The following is an 18,438-nucleotide window of genomic DNA, read 5'->3' as shown; positions in this document are numbered from 1 at the left end:
GTGTATTATTTTAATCTTGCTCTAAATACTACCTGCAAAATTTAACTCACTTTGAAAAATTTAAATGCATATGCAGGTTTGATTCAGGGTATATACCCTTTTTTCTAATGCCCATTAAAATAAACAAGACACTATCACAATTAAAATATAGTTCCACAACATTGTACCTGACGTCATTTCAAGTGTCACCCATCATTTATGTACAAATTGGGACAGGCTAATAGTAACCTGAAATCCTTTTAAGGTCTCATTCCAGGGGTATTTTGTGGAGTAGGAGAAAAATGAACCCCACGTGGACCTCCAAACTAAATGTTCAAAGGAGATAATGAGATGAGAAGAGATGTTTTTATCTCCAGCAGACAAAGATCTCAACTTTATTCTGCCCAACTCCCGATGCTGGTGAGCAACCAAATGGGGTTTACTTGGAAGAAGGTCATGCTGGAGCCTCCGTGAATTGTGCCATACTCAATGGCGGTCTGGTCAGCCAGGTCATCCACTGACTCAATGGGCACATCCATGCGCTGCACGGTCAGGAAGGCTGCCAGGTTGGCCGTGTAGGATGAGATGATGATCAGCGTGAATGCCCACCTATGTAGGAAAAGACCAGGACGTCATCATTGCCCGGGCACTCCCAGGAGTTTGGGCCCTCATCCCCTGTCCTGCTGTGACACGGGAGAGGCCAGGTGTCTCTCTCCTAAAGGAGCTCTCAGCTTAGTGGGGGAAGAGAAAGGAGGCAGGGCAAATGATGTCAACAGAAATGAATTGAGTTTGTGAGCGTTGCCTGGAAGAAGACAGGTGATTTTTTTCTTTTGCCTAAAGGAGGTGATAATTGGGTTGTTATTCAAAAGAGGAGTAGTCCATGCACATGAGATAGCTTTGGAGACTATGAGAAATGGGCTAGTGAATGAGGTACGGGCACCAGTTCTGAGGGATCCGTTCAGAGCTAGAACTGGGACAGCCTCCCTACCTCTTCATGCTAAAGTCAGTCTTCATATGTGCATTTTTGTGTACTGAGCACCTACTAGGAGCTATGTCCACTATCTCACGTAATCCCTACAGTTCAGAGAAGAAAAATTCTTACCTCAATTTTAAAGGTGAGGAAATTAAGATTCAGAGATGTGAAGTACCCTGCCAACTAACACACTGATCAAAACCTGTGCTATCAATTGTAGCAGCAGCAAATTGATAACAGGCGAAAAGCATCTTGGAACTGCTGAAAAATTGGATTTAGAAAACTACTTTTACGATGGCCATGCTATTTCAAACTAGAAGATTGTTTTATTGAGTAGATAGAACTCATTTTAAATTAGAATAATTTTGCAACTCAGGCAGCATATATGTGAAAGCCATCACAAACAGTTTGTTCACTTGAGTAGGTTAAACAAGCCTTCTCCCATCTGGTCAGCAGTATGAATCTGCATTCCAATCCCAAGAGGTTCAAAGACAGTGCTAAGCACAGTTTAGGTTGGAGAATCACAAATTCTGAATCAGTGGAGTCTGAATCCACGAGGCTTCACCCCTTATGAAAACACTGCCAACTAGTGTTTGCCATGGGACTCAGCAGCTGGCAGCTGCCAGGAGGATTTTCAAGAGAAGGTGATCCCGTTGCCCCTTCTGTCATCCTGATCAAGAACTCCTGCTGGCTGCCTCTCCAGGAGTGAAACAGCAGGGGCACCCAATGACTCGATGGCACAGCCACAGGCCAGACCACCACTGAGATGAACTGGATTTTAGTTCAGGCTTTGTCAACTTCCACCTGTGAGACCATGGGAAAAGCCACATGTCTTCTCCGAACGCATTTATGTGTCTAATAGATATATGGGGACAATAATGCCTGCCTTTGGAGAGTTGTGAGATCAAATGAGGTAATATGTCACCAGTGATCAGTAATCTGCAAAGGACTAGATGGGTGTGAAATATAGAGAAACGTGTAGAGAGACCCTCAGACTGAATACGGGATGAAAATCACCTGGCCACCTCCTTCCTGCCTTCCCTATCTGTGACCTGTAGGTGTCAGGCGTCCCTCCATGCTCAAAACCTGCTTTTCTTGCTCCTGCCTCAGCTCTCCCACTCTGTTGGAAGGTGCTTCTCATGACCATCCCTGGGAAGAGGCGTGGGGTGGGCAGATCCCAGGAAGAAGCTGGTGCTCTGTACCGTTCAGTTGCACTGGTTAAGTGTCGTTGGCTAATGAGTCCTGATGTAGACATGACTTCAGAATTGGCTGAGAAGTTGACTTCAGAATTGCCATGGTTATACTCTGGCATTTGTTCCAGCCTGGGTGGCTGCTTAGGTCACTGGTCACAAAGGAATGGGTCAGAGAGTGTACCTGGCTCAGTGCAAGCCCGTCGACTCTGCTGAGACAGTGAATGAAGCCACGATGTCTCCAGAGGGGCCAGTGAAGGCTTGCTCCTGTGTCTCTTGTAAAGCTAGCATTCTTGTGAGCGATGTGGAATGTTCTATCACTCACTCTGGGTGAGGAGGCAGAGGCAGGCCGCAATGGCCCAGTCTACCGATCTCCTACTCCCCCAGAGAACTAACCAAATCGAAGCCCTTTTAAAATAACTGACTCCATGAGGCAGAGGGGCACACTCACAACCTGGGGTCAGACACTGGTGAAACCTTGTCATGTGACTCACCAGTGCTGAGCCCCTTCACATACCTACTCTGGAATACAGTAACCAAGTCACTTGGGGTTAGCTGTATAAGGCAGTGCTGAGTCCTTGGACTAAGGGCAGGGCACCCTGCAGGACAGCTGGGTCCTTGCAGTGGGGGTGGGGGGGAGGGCTGACGGGTAGACAAAGCAGACAACGGGGTCCTACCTGCACCCATGGGAAGGAGCATCCTCTGGAAGGAGAAGCCTCAGGGAGAAACAGGTCAACATCCCCAGTTCACGTCTGCTCATCTCCCAGAGCTCCTGCCCAGATTTCCCGAATTTTGAGGGAGCTCCGTGACTGTCCCTGCCGAGAACATCCCTTCTCCCTGGGGGCCTGAGTCCCCTGTTCTCCATTTTGATCTACCCATTGACTTCTCGGTACTATCTGGTGACAATCAAGGTAAGCATCATGCCCAAGTGGTTTAAATCCTACTATACTGTTTATCAGGGAAAATGGAAACCCCAGACAGGAAGGGGTCCAGTGTCCCAGCTGAGTCTTCACCTTCCTGACAGCTCCAGCTCCAGTGGCTCCTTCAGTAACCGTGTCTAGGCCACCCCTCTGTCCCAGGCACCAGGACCCAAGGGTGGAAACGCCCTTTTCCTTTTCCTTTGGCTAAATAGGCTAAGAAGAAGGGGAGGGAACCAAAGCCCTAAGTCCTGTGTGCTGTGGCAGCTAAACCTGCAGCGGATATCTGAAAGAGGACCAAAAACTTGGGCTCGGCAAACTTACCTCCCTAGGTCATATATATATATATTTTTTCATTTGCCCCCATAATAGTCTAACAATTATTAGTCCACACATTTACATGGCACTTTCAAGTTTTCAAAGAGCTTTCCCACACTTGAATCATTTACCCAACTTTGAGCAACTAAGAGTTTGCATTTTCCCACACCAGCTGAGGTGGACAGGCCAGCAAGCCCCAGAGCCAGGTGCAGAGGGACAAAGCCTGAGGAAGCTGGTAGAGGGGGCCTGATGTGGTGTGGCTTCCCCTGTAGGGACTTCCGGCCAGCAGGCTCACGTCTGCATAAATCTGCACATGCTGTCTCAAATTGCAGGTCATTTTCAGGCCAGGAAGTTATCATTGCTTTGCTGAAGGTCTGTTTTCTCACACTTTCTCCCTTCCTGCCCTGGCTCCCCCTCTGTATCCGGATCCCAGGGACGGAGGAAGGGGAGAAGACAGCACAAAGTGGGCCCCGCTCACTGGCCCCCACCTTCTGAACTGGCAGAATGTACCTCAGTGGCCCGCGAGGGTCTATCATGAAAGGCAGAGGCTTCGTGTCCTCCCACAGGGCTGAGGGGCTGCTGCTTACTGGAGGAGCTGGAGCAGGGCTTCTCTGAGGATCCCTTTGTGTCCCCTCCCACTTGCCCTGGTTCCACAGCCACTCCAGGCCCAGTCCCACTTCTGCCTGTGGCCTTACCAGACGCCACTGACACAGCGGGTGGATAAGGCGCGGGGGGCGATGGTGGAGCCCTGCTGCATGAAGCCTCCGACTGGAAACCAGAGGCTATTGCCCAGGGAGTACTGGTTCACCAGGAGGTTGCACCGGCCCTGGGCACACGGGTGTGGGCTGTACCACTCGTAGGGCGTCAACCTGTGGGAGAAAAGGAACATACACCAGTGCCACCAAGGAGGGGGTGCTGGGAAATGGGCTGGGGCTCCCCTTTCTGGCCTTACCTGGGTCTCAGGACTGGCCTGTGGCCTTGGGCAAGCCCCTTTCCTTTGCGGGACTTGGAGTTTCACAACCAAAAATGAAGTGAGTTGGACGAGGTTGGTGGTCCTCAAACTGTTACTCTTTATTCAAAGAGACATTTTTTCCCCCTGGCAAATACATTCTGATGTGGAACTCCAGTATACAAAATAGAGTCCCTTGACTAGAAACTGGGGGTGTTAAGGGGTAGACAGCCTGGAAAGCTGCTGGCTCCCCCAGTGCCCCAGGATGATCAGAGAGACCCTACAGTCCCACAGAACCATGGTTCAGAACCCCTCAGCCTAGAGTAGTGGTTGGCCTTTAGCCCACCTCAGAATCATCAAGAATGCTTGTTAAAAACAGGTTGCTTGGGGAGACACCTCTTATCAACAAGGGTGCCTGAACGAAGCATATTTGCATACCTAACCCTTAACTGTACCCCACAATATCATAGTAAAAAGTATTGATTAAAAAAACCCCAAAAAACAGGTTGCTGGACTCTACCCCCAAATCTACTGGATCAGCAAGTCTGGAGAGAAACCTCAGAATTTGCAAGTTCCCAGGTGATGTTGGTGCCACAGGCCCAGTGTCCACACTGAGATTTGCTGGTCTGGACAGTCTCCAAGGCCGAGTTCTCATCTGATCTGCGTTTCAGACACTCTCTGAAGTTTTTTAGACAGTGCCAAAGCTCGGATTCTACTCCCACAGATTCTGATTTAATTCGCCCAGGTGGGCCTGGGCATCAGTTTGTTTAAAGCATCCCAGGTGACTGTGATGGACACAAGGGCCCAAGAAGGGCTGCTGTGAGCTCTGTGCCTCTAGGTGAGGTGGGGAGCACGCCCCCTACTATCCCTCTTAGTCTTACTGCTCCCTCTACTGAGCAGCCCCTCCAATATCCACAATGCCCTTTCCTCCCCTTCCCATCAGACACAGGCTAGCTGCCTCCCATGTGAAAGCTTCCAAGTTCTGACAAAAGGAAAGTTTGGGTACAGGTGTGCGCCGCCCAAGCAGGGTGAGGTGCTATGTGCTCCAGGTGCTATCACTGGGCTTTCCTGTCCCTTCACTCAACCTAACATGCCCTCAGTGTTCCTATAGTCGCTGGCTCCCAATTCCAGCCTTGGCTCCCGTTTCTGAATACAGCATGAATGTGTCGACATGGGCCTCATGTCCTGTGAGTGCTCCCTCCCTCTGTGTGACCCGAGGAGCTGGCGCTCGTGGTACCTTACCCTGGTGGCTCCCAAGCCTATGGACCATTAGAGGGACCTGGTGAGTTTCAAAAACACAGATCCCTAGGCTCCATCCCTAGAGATTTTGGGATGACGGGACCTGGGCTTTCAAATTTTTAAAGTTCCCTATATGGCTCTGACGATAAGCTGACTTGGCAATGGCTGCCTAAGATCTGTAGTTTTCAAACATTTTCCCCTCTAAAAATCTTACCTACGAGTACAATATACATAGGAGATAAAGGTGGAACTGGTCTGGACGAATAGGCATTGGGCCTCAGAGCTCTGGCTGCCCAGCCTCTCCTTATTCCACCCCCAAAGTCTCTGAGAGCTCCCAGCAACCTTTGTGCTCCACGGACCCCATTTGAAAACCACTACCTTAGAGGAGAATACCTAGGCTCAGATATTGTGTGTGTGTGTGTGTGTGTGTGTGTGTGTGTATGTGTCCGTGTGTATGCTGTATGGTTAGCCGTTTTTTGTTAATCTTTTTGTTATTGCTGGATCCCAGCAGCCAGTGTGTATAGGCAAGAATGACAGAAAAAAGGAGCCACAGAACCCCTCAGGGCTGGCTGGAAACTCCAGGCTGCCATGGGTGTGGTGAGGCAGGCTTGTGTGTGTGAATCTGGTCACCAAGCCCCAAGACCCTCTTCAGGGCCTTGGAGGTTACTGAGCGCTGTGGCCTGCCACACAAAGGGACTCGAGTCAAAGGGGCAGGTGTGAATTACAGAGCAGTGGAGCCAAAGCTCTTACAGACAGTTCCTGAAAGCAGCAGCTGTGGCCAAGTGGAGAGGGAGGTGTCAGACAGGGTGCTAGCTCCTGCCGTCGCCGGTCATCACTGACAACAGATACTTGACAGTGGCAATGCCTACAGACCTGAGAGGGGTAGGTGGCACTTGCACAGCAAACTTGGCTGCCTTTGATGACTGCTGGGTGATAAGCAAGATTTTTCTTTGTTTAGCTGTATCTTGTGGGTCCCAGATGACTTTCCTGATCTTGGCCTTGGTCTCTACCAGACAGGATGATGCAACCCTTCTTGGGCAGGCTAGGAACTGCTCCAGGGTTAGGCACCCATGTTTCCTTAGGATTCACGGCACTAGGGCTCCATGCCCTGTCTGAAAAGAACATGTGCTCCCCTCCATCCACTGAATGAACTTATTCCTAGGGAAGACCCCACCCACTGTGCAGAGGTGGAATGTTCACTATAAAACTATCTGCCCCTGCCACTGAAGCCCAGGGCCACAGGTGACACCTGCAAACAGAGCTGCCATCAGCTTTCTGGAAGCTCATCCAGGGCAGCTCTCTGCTCCCACATACCAGCCCTTTCTGGTCCTCCACGGCAGTAAGCTGAGGACTGAGCAGGGGGTAGGTTCCTGAGTGAGTGGCCTAGGAGCCACCAGGGCTTGTTCCACTTCTGCACAGTAGGCTGGCTCTCCTGAAGCCCAGGCTGGTGCAATAGCCTGTAGATTTCGGGAGAAGCAGCCTTCTCTGTGCACGTTCTTGGGAGGCCATGGCCTCAGAATGGTCTTAAGGTTTTTCCATAGGGCCAGGGGCAGTCCTCAGTCTCCTGGGGATAGGGAAAGGCTTATTCTCCCCACTCCCTGGTTGTTTCAACTCAACACTACCTGAAAACCCCTCTCTGCATCCCGCCCTCTTGCTGCCTTCCATGGTTCCCATCCAACAAGGCAGCTGTGTTTTCAGAGGCAGACTCAGGCACTCTGCAGGGAGGCCTTCTTCCTGGCCTTGGCCTCTGCGGCCTCCAGTCCCCCTACTATGGACTCATAGCCTCCGTTTCTTGTCATTCAGCACTTTGTGGCCAATCCTGGCAAGGACTGATGCCAGGACAGCCAAATGCGCAGTGCTTAATTGGAGTGATCTTCCTGCCACCCTCCTCCCTGCCTCTTTCCCAAGGTTCCTACACAAGACGGGGCAGGAGACAGGGGAGCGGGAGGGGGCAAGAGGCAGGAATGCAGAAGCCAATCTGTATGGTAGGGACTGTGTGGATAGGTAGCATGAGGTTGACAGCTGGGCAGAGAGCATTTCAGTCCTTCTCCCATCACTCTAGCTTGGCACCAAGGGCTTCCCAACTCACCCCTCTCCTCCTCCCCACCTCCTCCCCATGCAGTTCCCAGAGGTGGACACAAGGTGGCGGTGTGAGGACAGGGAAGGGGAGAGGAGAGTACCGAGCCACCAGGAAGAGGACACAGCTGACAGCCAGATAGGCTAGAAGCATGAAGAGCCAGACGCCCGGAGAAAACGGATCCAGGAAGGAGAAATAGCCGGGTTTGCGTCCCTGGAAGTGGAGAGAAAAACAAGGTTCAGTGTACACATTCAGTTCAAACAGCATGGAAGGGCAGAGACTATGGAGAGGGTGGTCCGACCCCAGGATGCATTCCTTTGGGTTCTGGGTGACTGGCTTAAATGATGCTGGGGACGAAGGTGTCGCAGGGGCTGCTTCAAAACTCTTGTTTCATCTCAACAGATGAAAGAGAACAACGGCAAGGACCAAAGCACATCCTAGGATGAAGAAGGCTGTGACTGGGATAGTGGACGACCCTCAGCGTCCATGATGTGCTGTGCCGTGTCCCCTGGGGGCGGCATGGATGGGCTCAGGGAGCATCTTTGAGCTGCTGGTGTCTGCAGTGCTGGAGTGTGGCCACAGCACCATCTCTGACATGCTCATCTTTCTCTCACAAGGGTGCTAATACAACAGGCATCTTTGGGTTTTGCCTGTGGGTGATCTCTTACACAGTGATACCTTCCCATTGTCAACCTCTGAACAATTCTGGGAGGCACAAATTATTTCTGTTTTACTAGTGAAGAAACCAAAGCTGAGGGCAGTGCCCAAGATGACACAGCTTGTAAGTGAAAGAACCGGGACCCAAACCCATGTTTTCTGACTCAAAGCCCAGGGCTCATTCTATTGAAAAATATGATTTGTCCCCAGCCCAGGGATGTGTTTGGTCAGAGTCCTGCGAACCAGAAGATGGAGCCAGGAACGGAAACTGGGGTGCCAAGCTTATCCCCACACCCCTGCGTTTTCATAGGAAAGCAAAATGGAATGAGAAGGATCGAGTTAAGCCCTCTGCTCCAAGTCATTAGCCATGTGGACTCAGGCAAGTCCCTACCTCTCTGGCCCTGATGGAGCTGAACTAGATCAGAGGTGACACACTGGTCACCTATGGACACATACAGCCCACAGACCTGCTTTGTTTACCCTGCAGTGTTTACCCATTTTGTATTAGTCGTCAGCATGACATGATTAGGAAACTTCACAGACAAATCTAGAGGTGATCTGGCAACACTCGGTCCAAGTCCCCAGCTGACTGGAGCTGAGTGATGGCCGCCCACTGTAGACAGGGCATGCCCTCCCACTCCCTGTTGCTACCTTGTCTTGTTTCAGGGTTGCTTCTTTCATTTACTCTGAAGCCACTGAACTAGATGCTTCCTAAGGACCATTCTAAATGGAAAGTGCTATGATTTTATGATCCCAGGAGCCTAGGAAGTCCACGGAGAGGACTGAAAGTCAATATTAAGCTCAGGGGTTCCATGAACAGGGGTTCTATGCTTTCAGGCTCAAGAGCATGTACATCAATCAAGGCACAACTTACTGTCAACATCAAGTATGTCACTTTTACACTGGGGTTCCCAGAAACACAAAAGGGAACTACCTATGCTAATATGAGCTAAACCCAACCAGCTCTGTGAGCTTTCATTATCCATAGGAAGCTAGAAGATGCCAAGAAACTCCGAGTAACAATAGCTGTTTCCACGGCCGCATCTGAGGCAGGTGGGAGGGAGGCAGTTCTGCATGGTCCTGTTATTCACATAGCTCCAATCACAGTTTCCGTCTTCTGGAAGCCTTTCCATTCCTTCTCGGGAAGCCAGTAGGCACACTGCTAAACCACCTGGGCACAGCTTTATTTTTCTCTTTGGAACAACAGCCCGGAGGGTGCACAGAGAGGATGTAAGTAGCTCATCCTCTGCCAGAGGGGCTGCTCTTCTTGAGCTTTGTGGCCTTGTGGCAGTGTGACAGTGACCTCTCGGGTAGTCTATCTAAAACTGGTTTTCTTTCACAGTGTGACTTAGAGCACAGAACTGCCCTTTGATACCAATTGCAAGTTCTCTGACTCCTGGTCCATCCATGCTTGGTCTATGCAGAACACTCTGGCATCGTTACCGGGAAATGAAACAATCTGAAGGACAAAGCCTAGGCACTTGGGGAACAGGAGAATGACAGGGAGAAGACCATTTGAGCGCGTCTGGTCCCATCATTACGTGAATCCTCTAACAGGAGGCAAAAGACTCCAGAACAGTGGAGTCCAAGTCCCCAGTCAGTCATTCCTGCATCTATTATGGGTTGACCATGTGTCTTCATCATCCCAATAGCCAGTGGAAGACACAGTGAGGGCAGAACCCATACACAGAGTCCAGAGGGGGTAAAGGAGTCAATCATGCCTACACACCTACTGCTGCAGAATTGCTAGCTTGGTCCACTCGGACCCCAGAGTTTCTCTGGGCAAATGTGCATGAATTCTATGTGTCCTGTCACTCACGACTGCTTCACTCTGTGTCTCTCAACTGAGAGATATCCAGGGGGAAAAAATATTTTATTGTTGCCTTCTGAATCTGAAACCCCATTAGATGCTCAATGGCAGAAATCTATACCTGATTATATCACAACAAGTGAAATTGAGGAAAATGACAGCACTATTTAAAGTTGCCATATTTGGTTATGGGTGATAAGGAATGATGCATAGCCGTGGGAAAAATTCCTAGAGACTGAAGTTATAAAACACAGAACATCACACAAACAAAAACCAAGACATAAACACAGATCCCCTAGAAACATATCAGTCACTTTGGCAAGGTAACATCTGATTCTACTCGTGATTGACTGACGCCAACCAGAAGAGCAAGGGGAATGGGCAGTCATTTGAGATTTGGGGCTTGGCTTATACAGCCTTGGCTTAGGCTAAACCCATGCTGTTTGTATGATGCCAAAGAGAAGCATGTTTCCTTGCAAGATTCTGAATGCCTACCTTTTTCTTTTCCTAGGTGATGCTTTAGTTTGCTTCCTTTCCAAAAGACATTTGAGTCACTGGCACTTGGGGCAAATCAGGTGTCATATGCCATAGGCATTTCTTCCAAATAATTGATTTTCCTTAACCCAAAGGATGTATGATGGTGATACTTTTCCTCTGAACAACTCAAAGTGCTTCACTCTGCTCTCTTGATTTCAATACCCAATTTTCCATACTGACAGATGGAAGAACTGAGACCCAGGGAGGTTAAATGTCTCACTCAAATCATTGGTGATGGCTTCAATTTCTCTGGCGCTCATTCGTCAAACTGCGCCATAGGCATGCCATGCTCGCCCTCATTCAAACAGCAGCTGCACTGCATCTTCCTCTCCTTCTAATCTTTGCAACTTGCTCCAATAAACTCCCTAATTCATCCCATGCCTTCTCCTCAATGGCAGCAGACTCCCAATCTACACACCCCCTTAAAGTACTCTTAAACATTATTTCTTTATATCCATAACCATTTATTGTGACTCTGTAGTATTTATAGGTATTTGTATTGATTTATATATGTCTCTGTTGACTGCAACTTGGGCCAGTTCCTTCTGGTGAATACAACCACTTTTGAAGTAGACAAGTGGTTATATGCAGTCTATGCCCCAAAATGTTGAGGACAGGCTAAGTCCTGCCAACAGAACTGAAGATTAAGTGGCAGCTTTGTTAGAACTAGTTCCCTTGACTTTTGACTGTTTCAGACTGACCCATATCAGAGTCAGCATCCTTGATGCTCTTTGATAGTGAGAGAGATGCAAAGGCCTGGTCATCAGCTCACCACAATCTTGGTGTGTGGAGGTCCTTTAAATGAAAGTGGGGGGTGGGGATCACCCATGGAGCTATGAAGTGGCATTAAACTTCCGTTACGTGTCAAACATTCTTCTTATCCTTAAAGAAAAAAATCTGTTAATTTGCCAGTACTTCACTCTATGTGTACTGGAAGAAATGGCATTATAGTAAGAATATAATTGCTTTCCCAGAGTTTGGAGTCAGATACATGAGGACACCAGGGCTGGACAACGAAGGACAGGTAGTGAATTAAAACCTAGACTGGAGAACCAGACTGACCAGGATTATATCCTGGCTCTACTGCTTACAAGTCACATGACCCTGGGCAAGTTACTTAACCTCTAGGTCTTTGTTTCCTCTTTTGTAACACGGGGATAATAATAAAAATCTACCTTATGAGGTTGTTTCAAGAACTAAATGAGTTAACACATAGTAAGGACTAATGTGTGTTTACTCCCCTTCTGTCTAATGGTGGCATTGAGTGAAGGGGGAAGGGAGATGGTGTGTGACAAAACAGAGAACTTTCTTTTATATTATACTGATGTCTTCCTCAATGAACAAGAGATACTATTTTCTTGTGTCCTACGGTGACACACATTAAAGATGCTTTGAGGGGGAGAAAGTTATCTGGCTATGGCTACTTCCCATAATGCCTGGAGTTTCTACAGGTTGTAATATACTAATCATGAGGGGTCCCCCCTCCCAGGGCTCTCCAGGGAAGCAATTAGTGAAATGTCAGGCTTTTTTCTGGAAGGGTGGGTCTTAAAAGTCAGTAATTCCAACCTTTAGCACTCGACTCCACCTCAGCCTTCCCAAAGAAGTCGCTGACAGAGTGGACCAGACATGGAGCAGGTTCTCCTGGATCTGTGTTAGGGCCATGCAGCCTAGATACCAGTTCCTTACACACAAATGAGTGATGTCAACTCTCTTCCTTCCCTGAACTCCATCCCTTCCCCCCACCCCCCCCCCCCCCCCCCCCCCAACCATAGCCAATGACAAAGGGTTGTCAAGTTCTCCATGTGCTTTGGACAGTCTTTAGAACTGAATGGCGATGTACAGAAAGGTTTCTTGTTACATAGTCAATTCCCAGAAGTGGTCAATGGCCAACAAAACATTCTCTAGGCCTGAAGAGGTAAGAGAAAACTCTCTCCACGACTCCTTCTGAGATAGGTGGAAGGAGATAATTTTTTCCTATCCCATCTTAGGAACCCATGGAGTGTCTCCCTGTAATGGATTGTCTTGCAGTTATTCTGATTTAGCATGCACTTGCCACCTCTGACTCCAAGTGGGGGCGGGGGGGGGGACGAAAAAGCAAGCAATTTGTTCCTCTCCACAGAAAACCCCCAAGTGGCTTTGTTGCCCATATAACTAATAAGCTAGCACATCTATTTTCATTTTGCTGGTTGGAAATCTGTAAGGAGACCTAAGTTCTAATCCTGGTACTGACCTTGAATCTTTGAGTGGCCTTAGGCAAGCCACTCAACTTCCCTGGATGGCATCTTCTTTGTCTATAGAGTGGAGCACCATAATCCACATGAAGGAGAAATGTGGGAATTACTAAAATAATGTTGATAACGTATCTTGAGCTTCTTGAAAGAAAGGCACTCAATAAATATCTAATATTAAAATGATTATACATTCAGGGATCCATATTTCCATTATATGGGCTATCACGTTACTTAGCTTTAAGGAATAGAAGTCTATTCATTTTCCATTTTCTTACAACAGAGTATTAAGCAGTATTAGAAATGATTCACTGGTTTACTTAGCATTGTTCTCCATTTTTCCTAGACAGTCTTTCTGAAATGAAGCAGACCTTCTTGAAAAGCGGGTAATACATCCAGCAAATGCCATGCATTAATTTAATGTTGGCATTTATTTCTCTCTCACTTTTTAATCACTGTCTTGTTTTTCTTTTCTTGAGAAGGAAGGCTGTAGTTGAGATTTAAAAAGAGAAAAAGAACAGAGTACAAAACTTTCCCATTTGTTAATCCAAGGTAGAGCAGGTCAGTAGAGGACAATGGGAAACTCACTTTTTCCAGAGTCTCAGATGCTCTGGCTGACTTGGGACCTGTATGGGATCATAGATAATATCCTCAGATTGGAAAGGATCTTGATGGATCTTCTAATGCATGACCTTGACACTGAGAGAAATACACTATGATACCATAAAGACAGGTAGTTGGAAGTGGATGGAGCTTAGAGACAGAAAACCTGGTTTCAAATGGCCCCTGCACCATTGTGGTGCTTTTCCTCTTTCCTTTGCACAGACTGGGCTCACAGAGTCTCAGAATTGCATCCTGTAAAATGGGAATCATATTTCCTGCCTCAGGGCACTGCGGTATTAAGTCAGAGACTGTGGAAGTGTTTCATAAATTAAGAGATGTCGGTCAACATGCAAATATCTTGAATATATACTCAACCTCTTTGAAGCTGTCAACCCTGAATTAGTTCTTTTCGGTGTTATTTCCTTAATTTTTTTAGAGATTGAATTTCACTTTTTTGGCCAGGTTGGGGTGCAGTGGCATGATCACAGTGCACTGCAACCTTGAACTCTTGGGCTCAAGTGATCCTCAAGTGATCCTCCTCCTTGAACTCCTGGGCTCAAGTGATCACAGTGCCTTAGCCTCCAGAGTAGCCGGGACTGCAGGCACGTGCAGCTATACCTGGGCCAATTCTTTAAGGATGTTTTTAGAGATGGGGTCTTGCTGTGTTGCTTAGGCTGATCTCAAAGGCCTGGTCTCAAGTGATCCTCCCACCTCAGCCTCCTGAGTTGCTGGAACTACAAGCATGAGCCACAGCAACTCTTAACTGTTTAGATGACATTTATCCACGTGGGGGTTATATGGGCCAAATGTTAAATCCCATGTTGGCTTCTGGCACACTCTGATGATGCCTTGCTACAACACTCTGGCTGTGCTTGAGGAATACAAACTTACTTTAATATTAATCTGAGCAAAACATCATTAGGCAAATTACTGCTGCGGAAAAAAAACTACATGATATACTCTAATGTCAAATATAAATATTTTTGTTTTCTTCATGTTCTTCTCTCCTTTATTCACACAGACATTTGAGAGCTCAAAATAGGCATCAATACTCTTGACTGCAAATGCCCTTGGAGTTACACTGCCATACCAAATACTGGACCTATCAGTAAGAAGAGATGAGCTGTTGTGCTAGGGAAGTCAAGAGAGCCTTGAACTTCAGATTCTTGGAGTCCCAGGACACTTAAGATTCTAAAGGCTAGGCCATCTGTGTATGGCCCAGAAACCCATCTGGCCACAGCAGGGATTCTGACGGCTTCTCCGGTGGATGCTGTGTTTGTGTGGGGGCAGGCAGGCATCAGGAGGGAGACAGCAATGCGTTAGGTGGCAGCTCTGGCCAGGTCTGAGCAGAAGATGTATCTGGGTTGCCTGAAACAACTGCCTCCCATCTCTTTTTGTTCTTAAGATCAATGGAGGTAATGGCCAAAAAGAAAAAAAAAAATCTATTTGGGTTACTTGTCCTGCTGCCTGGAAGACCGGCCCTGCAGGGCACCCTAACACAAGGTTCCTGGGGCTCAGGGCTGCCTAACCAGGAGCCTCAAAGAAAAGGGTGGTGCTCACTGCCCATAGGATCACTGGATTTATGACCTGTCCTCCCTCCCTTTCTCCTTTTCCGTTTCTCTTTCCCTTCCCTTCCCTTCCTCTCCTCCCTCCCTCCCACCTTTCTTACCAAGTAAATACTGCATGTTTTAAGATGACCATATTCCATACCAAAAATCATATCATAAAAGTCTATAGTCTGACAAGAGGGTACTTTTCCCTTGATGTATCTCCCACTTCGGGAGAGACAGATAAAGAATAATATAATGTGACATAAAAGTGTTGTAATAGAAGTATAGTAAGTCCTGTTGGGTACGAGGCGCACAGGTGGTGGTGTTGGGTACTCTTAAAGCCCAGACCAAAAGTATTTGTATCCCCCCAAAATATTGAAATAACAAAAAATAAGTAAATAAAGAAGTACAGCAAGTCCCCTACATACAAGTGAGTTTCATTCCAAGAGCCTGTTCGTAAGTCCAATTTATTTGTAAGTCCAACAAAATTAGCCCAGGTACTCAACTAACACAATTGGCCATACCAGCTACATCGCTGCTGCTTTTATGCTTGCTTCTAGACATTCTGGGCTTGAAATAAAGATACTGTACTATTGTACTCTATACAGTACTATACAGTAAAATACACAAAAGCACAACTGCTTGTGGAGGATGCATGCATGTGACAATTGCACACCAGCGACATGAACTGACTGATGTGATTGGACATGTGAACCCACGTTTACATTTTTGAAAGTTTACAACTTGAAGGTTCATATGTAGGGGACTTACTGTATAGGCAGAGGACAAGAAGCTATCAGCTCTGTCTAGTTGAGTCATATAGAAGAGCAAGTGCAATTTCAGTTGGGCACTGAAGACTGTGGAAGAGTTTAAGAGGCAAGATGAGTTCGAACCTAGCAAAGGAAGAGGCTGATCTGATGGGAGAGCAGTGAGCAAAATGGGACAAAGGTGCCTACAGGCGAAGACTTAGAAATGGATGGGAGACTTGGGATTGATATCTGCTAAGAAGGTTGAACTTTTTCTTGGGAGGGATGGGCAGCCAGCAAGTGATTTTAAGTAGGAGGTTGATATAATTATGTTTGTTTAAGAACCAAACCAAACAAAACCCAATCCCCAGACTGCAGAAGACAGGACAGACTACAGTGCATTTATTAAGTAGCTAACACTTCACTGTGTGTATATCAGGCACTGTTAAAAGTGCATTATGTATGAACTGTCATTTAATTTGCATGGCACCCCATATCTACTGATGGAGAAACTGAGACATGCAACATGCAAATCATAACTGTCAGACCTGGAAGTAAACTCAGATTGTCCGGCTCAAGTCCGTAATTCTCACTTGACTTCTGCCTAGTGAATGCTTATAATGGCTATGGCCCTCTGATGGGGATCCGGTCGTGGATAAGAAATGCCCTGCACTCAGGGAGGATGCAGGCCACTGGAATGGCAGCAGTTGGGGCTAGAGATTAGAAGAGCCTGAACCCAGGCAGAAGTGAGGATACACAGCATATCTGAGAACTCTTTAAAAGGTGAGATGACCACTGAATGGTGGGAGGTAAGAAAGTTGAGGGCAGTTCAGGTTACTGAATGGAGACACCATTACCTGAGATAGGCTGAGGGAGGGAGAGATAAGTGTGAGTGAGAAACATACTGAATGCAACTTATGACAGTGTTCTGGGGGTGCCTGTGAGACATCCAGATGAAGATGTGTAGTAAGGTGTTGAAAATACACTGCTGGAATTCAAGGGTGTGGCCAGAGTTACAGTCACAGATTTCGGAGTGAGTGAGATTATTCAGGGAGAGAGTTGTTAGAGTGAAAACAGAAAAGGACCATAGACACTGAAGGGAGGAAGGGATGGGCGGAGGAGGGGGGCTTGGATTCTAGGAACAGAGAGTTTTAAAAAGCAGGATGGATCAACAGTATCAAGTGCCAAAGCCAGAATCCTCAGCCAGCCTGCAAGTAGCAGGGAGTAGGTGGTGAAAAAAGCAAGCATTCTTCTTTTGGTCCTAGGGATGCCTGAGAAGAAACAGAGATGATACCTCTATGTGAGGAAGAAGGAAAACACCCCATAATCAACTGTTGATGACCCATGTCCATGAAAAAGCCTAGCAAATCGTGGACTGCTGCAAATTCACAACTTACTCTGTTTATCATTAGACTTCAGACACACACTTGCCATTACTTATTATTCTGGCGGCTTCAGCAATAATTCTTAACTAGGCACTTATACTTTGGGTTAATTATTTTTACTTTTGCACACAGGTTTGATTGCCACCAGATGCTCACTTTTGGGTGACAATTACTCATCAGTCAGGTGACCTCACAGATGCAGATCTAAGACAGAGACTCTAGATCCTTATAGATTATAATTGAAGATAAATTACTCATATTTTTGCTCACTGGTAACTATTAATTAGAGAAAATTTTCAAAATAGCAAACACCTACTACTTAACTTTAATCTCATGACCTTAGCACTGTCATATGAGAGATGCCTCTATGTTTTAGCTTCAGACTCTGGGGGTAGACCCCATCAGTCTACCTTTTAGCAAGAGCGGTTCCTGCTAAGGCCTCCGTCATTCAGATGCAGCAAAGTTCAACTCAGATGTCTCTGACCAGGTCTCCCCTGGGCTAGTCAATTTGGGACTGTCTCTCCCCAGTTGATTTTTTGGTACTTTCTAAGCAGAGTGTCTCACACACAGAATGAACTCAATAAATATTTGTTGAATAAATGCATAAACTGTCAGTTCTGCTTAGCGTACTCTGCTCATTCCAGCAGTCATTTTTTTCCCTCAGTTTGGCCCCTAGTTATAAATCAGATCTGAGCAGCCATGTGGCATACCAGTGCTTCAGTGTGGGGGGCCGGAAGAGGGGAGGAAGCTTGACCTGATTGGGAAACTCTGCCAGGGTTCTGCAGAGAAATAGAACTGACAGGAGATGGCCGTGCGCAGTGGCTCATGCCTGAAATCCCAACGCTTTGGGAGGTCGAGGTGGGAAGACTGCTTGAGCCCAGGAGTTCAAGACCAGCCTGGGCAACTTGTCAAAAGTTTGTCTCCACAATAAGTCAAACAATTAGCTGGTGTAGTGGTATGCACCTGTAGTCCCAGGTTACTTGCAAGGCTGAGGCAGAAGGATTTCCTGAGCTCAACAGGTCGAGGCTGTGGTGACTATGATCATGCCTGGGCAACAGAGTGAGACTCCAACTCAAAAAAAAAAAAAAAGAGGATGTGTGTGTGTGTGTGTGTGTGTGTAGAGAAAGAGAAGGAGGGAGGGAGAATGAGAGGGAGATTTTTCACGTACACTTGTATGGAAACGAACTTGAAAACCATAAGGAAATAGAGGACTTTCTGACATCACACAACCTACCTAGGTTGGAACAAGAAGAAATTGAGACCCTAAATAAACCAATAAC

General features: G+C 47.2%; 1 protein-coding gene across 1 annotated transcript in view; it reads right to left on the bottom strand.

The window, feature by feature from the left end:
* Nucleotides 1-7,855, bottom strand: part of GRIK4 (glutamate ionotropic receptor kainate type subunit 4) — a gene marked incomplete at its 5' end in the record, with an annotated part of 42,381 nt that extends 34,526 nt beyond the window's left edge. Inside the window, 3 exons of the mRNA XM_021710522.1 lie at nt 423-588; nt 4,073-4,246; nt 7,746-7,855. Coding sequence (XP_021566197.1) covers nt 423-588; nt 4,073-4,246; nt 7,746-7,855 — 450 coding nt within the window. The remainder of the gene's footprint in view (nt 1-422; nt 589-4,072; nt 4,247-7,745) is intronic.
* Nucleotides 7,856-18,438: the final 10,583 nt, after the last annotated feature.

Source organism: Carlito syrichta, unplaced genomic scaffold (assembly GCF_000164805.1).
Source record: "Carlito syrichta isolate Samal-C Ts95f unplaced genomic scaffold, Tarsius_syrichta-2.0.1 Scaffold289350, whole genome shotgun sequence".
NCBI classification, from domain to species: domain Eukaryota; kingdom Metazoa; phylum Chordata; class Mammalia; order Primates; family Tarsiidae; genus Carlito; species Carlito syrichta.
The sequence above is the reverse complement of the archived record's forward strand: the minus strand, read 5'-3'. Positions and strand labels throughout refer to the sequence as shown.